The sequence below is a fragment of the Prinia subflava genome, chromosome 15 (assembly GCF_021018805.1).
Source record: "Prinia subflava isolate CZ2003 ecotype Zambia chromosome 15, Cam_Psub_1.2, whole genome shotgun sequence".
NCBI lineage: Eukaryota > Metazoa > Chordata > Aves > Passeriformes > Cisticolidae > Prinia > Prinia subflava.
Window position 1 is genome coordinate 8,041,205 of NC_086261.1, and position 5,981 is coordinate 8,047,185.

Genomic DNA, 5,981 nt, shown 5'->3' on the forward strand with positions numbered 1-5,981 from the left:
TTTTTTTTTTTTTTTTTTTTTTTTTTTTTTTTTTTTTTTCCTTCCTGGCTCGGATCGCAAAGAATTTCCCCTTCTCAAATTTTGCAGCAGGAAGGGAAAGTACATTTCGGCCCCCGTGGCACCCGCGGAGGCGGTGGGCGGTGGGTGAAGGACAGCGCCGTGCCCGGGGCTCGGGTGGTCACAGGTGGTCATCGGTGTCCAGCCCAGGAGCGCTGCCCACGGGGAAGATGTGCCGGACACGTCCCAAGGGAGGCCTTTGGCCCCCCAAACACCTTTACCTGCCCAGGGAGGTGGTGGGGGCACCATTCCTGCAAGTGTGAAATGAAGAAATGACTGGATATGGCACTTAGCGCTGCAATCCTGTTGACAAGGTGGTGACCAAAGGCTGGACTCAATGACCTCAGAGGTTTTTTCCAGCCTAACTGATTCTGTGATTTTAAGTTCAGAAAGAGACAGTTCTATAGGAGAACAGCTGTTTTCATAAATCTCTTCTGAGTGCTTTTGATGACATCTCAATTTAGCTGCTGTGTGCATCAATGAAGTCATCAGCTGTGCCACTGTGCAGCTCTTAAACCTCACCTTTGGCTCTAGAAGCAGCACTTTGTTCTCCTCTGGGAGATCCAAGGATCCCTTCAGCAGCAGTGCCTCTGGACCTGGGCACTGCTCAGTGTCATGTATGGATAATTTCATGACAGTTACATCTACACTATTTTATAAAACTTAGCTAATAGCCCTGCTGTTTTCAGGCATTTTACTATGCTTAGGATTGGGGTGGTACACCTCATCACTGCTTTTCTTGCTCTGCACTGAAAAAAGGAAGTTTTGTCCTGGTGAAGTTAACCTGGAGCCCACTGGACCATTAATGATTCAGGCTTTTTTTTTGTTTAAACCCTGCCCTTACCACGAAAGCAACTTCTAAAATTATTGTATCACCTACATTTTGAAAAGACACAGTCACCCTTTATATTTAACTAAAAAATTGTACTTCTGAGTATAAAATAGGTTACTAGATCAGTGTAAAAGGAAGTGGATGCAGTATTAATAGATCACTGTTAGCCACTGTAGTACATGCTTGCAGCAGTGCTCAAAAAGGAACTGAGTAAGAATTACTGTTCTTACCATGAAGACTTAGACTGCTAATAAACACATATATGTCATAACATCTTAAAATGTCATTTTTGACAGGTGCTGCTGTAGGTGTTTTGGAGGTGGGCTTTTTCCTTTAGCTGCCCCTTGCTTTCTGAACACTGCCATCTTCTCTTCAACAGCAACAAAGTTTACCTCACAAATTCTGCCTGCATGCTAAATAATATTTCTGGTTTTCACTGGGGAGGGAGAGGGAGAAATATATATTCTAACAAACATTAGCATCAGTTTGTGTTCTATGGTTAAACCCACCATGTTAGACCATGGAATCACAGAACAACCCAGGCTGCAGGGGACATTGAAAGCTTGTGTGGTCCAACCATTCCTGGAAAAGGGAGCCTAGAGGAAACTATCTAGTGCCCTGTTCAGTTGTATCCTGAAAACTGCCAGGGAGAGGGACTCTACCACATCCCTGGGCAGGTTGTTCCAGTGAACAATTGTTCTTACTGCAAAAATGCAGAAAAGTCTTGTGTTGAGATGAAAGATGGAGAGCCTATTACCAGAAGAGGCTGATTTGTTCTCTCAGTGTCACAAATCTGGATTTCCTAGAGGATCTGTCTCAGAGAACAGTGGTGCTGTGTGCCACAGGCGAGTGCTGGCTCAGTTTGGTTCACCTCCCAACACATCTAAAAAAAGAAGAGTGTTTAGACCCAGCCTTAGTTCCCTAATGGAAAGTTACAGCACCTGAAGAAAACCCTTCTAGAATGAACTCTTGAAGAACTACTGTTTGGCCTTTGAAAGCAAATGGAATTTGAGTAAAAACATGAATTGACCCAGACTGTAGAAGCCTGGAAGTCTCTTGCATCACTCTCTGAATTTGTTGAGTTTTATGATGTATCCCAAAACACTAATTACTGTCATCAGAACTGACCCAGTTCATTTATTTTGCCACAAGATATCTGTTTCTTTTATAAGCTACCAGATAGTACCTAAAAAGTATTACACAAAATGAAAGTCTTGACAGCTGTGGACACCAGGTCAAACCCATAAACTACTTGGATTTTCCAGCAGCATTGTGATAACTCTTCTAAGATTATCTTACTCAGGCAGATCTTTTCCCATGCATCAATTTTTCTGGAAAAATAAGACCAATCTTAAGGCTTTAAAATATATATTTTAATGTATTTTCTTACATTACAATATTTTCTTAAAATATTAGTGTATTTACACAAATTTCTCATTTAAAAATATTTTGTGCTTGCCTATTTTTAAACATCTAGTTTAAGAAATGTTCAGCCAGATGACTACATCACACAAATATGAAAGAACATTCATTGTAGATGTGAGCGATTAAAAAAATGAAGCACAGAAACACATACCATTGCTAAAACAGTAAGTGAGTGCACATTTTTAAGTTGCTAGCTTCCACAAACAGTTCTTCATAGAAATTACTTAGTCTGTATGAGTAACTTCTACCCACTTCTATATTGGAGTTCCCGTTTCTTTTTCTTCACAAAATCCTCCTCTTTTTCTTATACAGAGGTTGCAATAAAATGCATTACAGTAGTATTTCATTTACAAAACAAATGACATAAAAACTTGTTTCTTAACCCATTGGATTGTATTTCACTAAAACAATGTCCTTTCATGGAGATGCAAGAGAGATTCCAAGAACTGTCTGGATGTGAAAAATGATCTCAAAGCAATCCTGCCTGGAAAGGTAGACTTGAATTTCTGCATGATGTTGTGCAGATTCCCCTTTGGAAGGATCTCATCTTCAGATTTGGTAACCAGGATAGCATGTTAAACATTAAGTTTAGTCAAAATAAATACAAATAAATTAAAAACAAATTATGGAAGGAGATTATTCTCTTGTTTATATTGCTTGGAGGAAGGCTGAGAAGTGAAGCTTGTGGCAATATCTAGATTACACATGAATAGCAGATCCTTTTGCTTCAGTAGTACTCTCTGAACAAGGAAACAACAGCTATGAACAGGGCTGTAATTTTGGAGAAAGACAGTAGTGATCTTCTTTCAAACTTTGTTAGGAAGCCATTTTCCTGTGGAAAAGAACATGCATGGTTAGGGACAGCTGAAAACCAACATGCAGGGAAACCACATCACTCTCTGTGTCAGATTAACAGCAGCGAGGGACAGCTTTTCAGAGCTCTGCCTCCAAAAAATGAATAGGGCTTTAAAAACAGTAGCTGAAAATAGCTGCACCTTGCTGAATGCTTGTTTTATCTCCAAGTCAAGACCATGCCCTCCTTGTGTAAATGTGAACTCTATCATCTGAGCCCAGATCTTCCAGGAAGGTACAAGTGCTATGTTTATGATGTAGTAATACACTCAGAAATATTTTCCTTTAAGCTTCCTTATTCTACTATGATGAGCCACCTATTATGACAGAATGTTGCCAGGAGTTGATACTTCTCTGAAATAAAATTGACTCTATTTGAAAGAGATGGAAGGAGAAGCCTTTATAATAAATCCGATGCATCAAGAGGCCATGAGTCACTATCATCTTTTTTTTCTGCCACAGAGAAAGATATAAAAAAGCAGAAAGAAAAAAAGAAAGGAAAAGCAAGAGACTAGAAAATAAATCAGGGAGAAAAAAAGTAGCAGGAAATATGAGAGAAGTGGGATGAGAGGGGGTGGAAAGAGAAAGTAACATTTACATATAAGTAAAGGAAAAAAGTACCAAGGGAATAACTGACACTGGTGTCATTGATTCTCAGATTCCCCTAACTGGAAAAAAAAAAGAAAAAAAATAAAAAGAAAAGAAGTATTGGTATGATGAAACTTTGTAGAGCAGGAGGATATTTCCCTTCACTGGCAGAATGGGAATTTCAGCGGCTTGGCGAAACAGTCCACTTAGTAACAAGTATTTTTCTCAGACCATTTATAGATGGAAGTTCTAGGATGATCTCAGTCCAAACAGAAAAGATTTAATGCAAGTTGTACTTACCTGTACGTTTGTTGTAAGTAAAACTGATATTGGGGATTAAATAATGGCTTTGTTGAAATCCACAGCAAAAGTGCTGACTTCATTTGTGAGGATCACACCTCTGTATTCTTTCCTTAACTTGAACTTAAGTATTTTTGGACCAACTCCTATATGAAATAAAAATTTCTGCACTGACCTTAGGATGCCACTTAATTTTAGATTTAATAGAAATTTCAGGGTATGTGTGGTTTAAACTGCTTTGAGTTGAAGGCTGGATCAAATGGTTTTCTAAGGTCATTCTCAACCTGAATTATGATATGATCATATTATTCAAAATTGGGAAGTGCCTTTTAAAAAGAAAGTTGTCTTTTTTCACTGTTCTGTTTAAAGCAGAAGCAAAGCTTTCACTATAAGTCTCAATGAGACATTCCAGACACCAAGTATTAAACCACCAAATGCAACTCTGAATAAAATGGTTTTGCCAGTATCTATTGCAATAATTAATGAAATCTCCTAGTCTAGACTTTGGCAGAAAAGGAGAAACTCACCCAGCCACCATTTGCATCAATCCATTCGGCTTTGTTGTTTATGATGTACTCTGTGATGAAATAGGAGATCTCCTCCTTCTCCTCTGCAGTCAGCTGAACCCCATGCTCTTGAAGCTTCTTGGTGAGAAGACCTCCAAACGTAAATATGGTCATGATTCGTCCCCAGTTAGTATTTCCATCAGCAAACTTTTCATCCATGACTCCTTTGAAAATTCTCTTGGCAACAGCTACAGAGGTGATGTCAATCCTGTCCAGGAGTGGCCTGAGAGCCTCCTCGGTTTGGTCTTGCAGGGAAGATGCAATGGTTCGCAAGACATGAGCAACCCTGGTCTGGGCTGGTCCGAGCTGTGATTCCTGGAGCACATACTGCAGATAATCCTGAGCTAAGTAATAAACGTAATAGAACTCAGCAGTTTCCATTCAATACAAAATGCAGGGAGGAGTTCACTGCTCTTAATCAGGGTCGGCAGTGAGCAGGCACAGGACATGCACAGGGTTTTGTTTCGTCTGGTTTTGATGGAATCTTTCTGGTTTTACCACAGAATTTCCTGTAAAAGGCAGTGACTTAAATGGTGCGCATTGGGGAATATGTCATAGAGGAAATGAAAGAAAAAGTGTCTGCTTTTATGTCTCAAGAGATTTATTTCTCCAAATAGTGTGATTCCGTGACTAAAATCGGCCAGATTTTACCACATTCTTTAGAAGCATAAATTGGCATTTTCTAGGGACTTTTGCTACATACCACTAGCAAAGGTTTGGCATTTGGCTTGCAAAATTCCAAGAATGGTGTGTGCTAGCAAAGGTTAGGCATTTGGCTTGAAAAAACATGCCCAAGAAATGCATGCTGCTGGAGATGCAGCCCCCCAGCAGCCCCAGTTCAGTCTCCTCACTGCCAGGGTTAAGGCTGCAATCTGAATTGCAGATTTATTTCTGGTCACAACTTTGTGAAGAAACTGGTAGACATTCCCAACGGGATGGAAGAATGGTTAAACTTTCTTCAGCACTCAGGGAGTTTTACAGAAGTGCAAAAAGTGGAAGCAAAACAGTGGTACAATTATGGATGGACAAAAGGGAAAGTCAGCTTTATAGCATTATCCCTGTTCCAGACTTTCCCACATTCTCACTGAGTGCTCTTCAAGGTCCTTCTTTGAAGATTTGAATGGGAAGCTTCAAAGATTTCTTATCCCCGTGGGGAATTGTGCTGTGAAAGGCATTTTAAGTATAAAAGGCAATGCTAATGCAGGCAGCGTGTCAGAACATGGGATAGAAGATACAGGGCCAGTGATGTGTGATACCACCTGAATCTTTTAGGACAGGTAACAAAGAGGTATTATGATACCTACAACTGCTCTTAGATTCAAGTCTTCTGTCAAGCTGTTATTTTTGGGACAAGAAGCAGG

At 39.9% G+C, this 5,981-nt stretch overlaps 1 protein-coding gene across 1 annotated transcript; it reads right to left on the reverse strand.

Moving 5' to 3' along the window:
• Nucleotides 1–2,266: 2,266 nt before the first annotated feature.
• On the reverse strand, nucleotides 2,267–5,266 carry BCL2A1 (BCL2 related protein A1). Its single transcript, XM_063412550.1, has 2 exons — nucleotides 4,582–5,266; nucleotides 2,267–3,146 (listed from the first exon to the last, which is right to left on the reverse strand). Exons 1-2 carry the CDS (start codon nucleotides 4,999–5,001, stop codon nucleotides 3,042–3,044), a joined length of 525 nt encoding a protein of 174 aa, XP_063268620.1. The 5' UTR covers nucleotides 5,002–5,266; the 3' UTR covers nucleotides 2,267–3,041.
• Nucleotides 5,267–5,981: the final 715 nt, after the last annotated feature.

Excerpts from the sequence above, each read along its gene's own strand:
- BCL2A1 (XM_063412550.1), bottom strand. The coding sequence starts at position 5,001 with ATGGAAACTGCTGAGTTCTATTACGTTTATTACTTAGCTCAGGATTAT. Across the intron at positions 3,147-4,581 it reads TTGATGCAAATGGTGGCTGG|GAAAATGGCTTCCTAACAAA; the intron begins GTGAGTTTCTCC and ends TCTTTTCCACAG.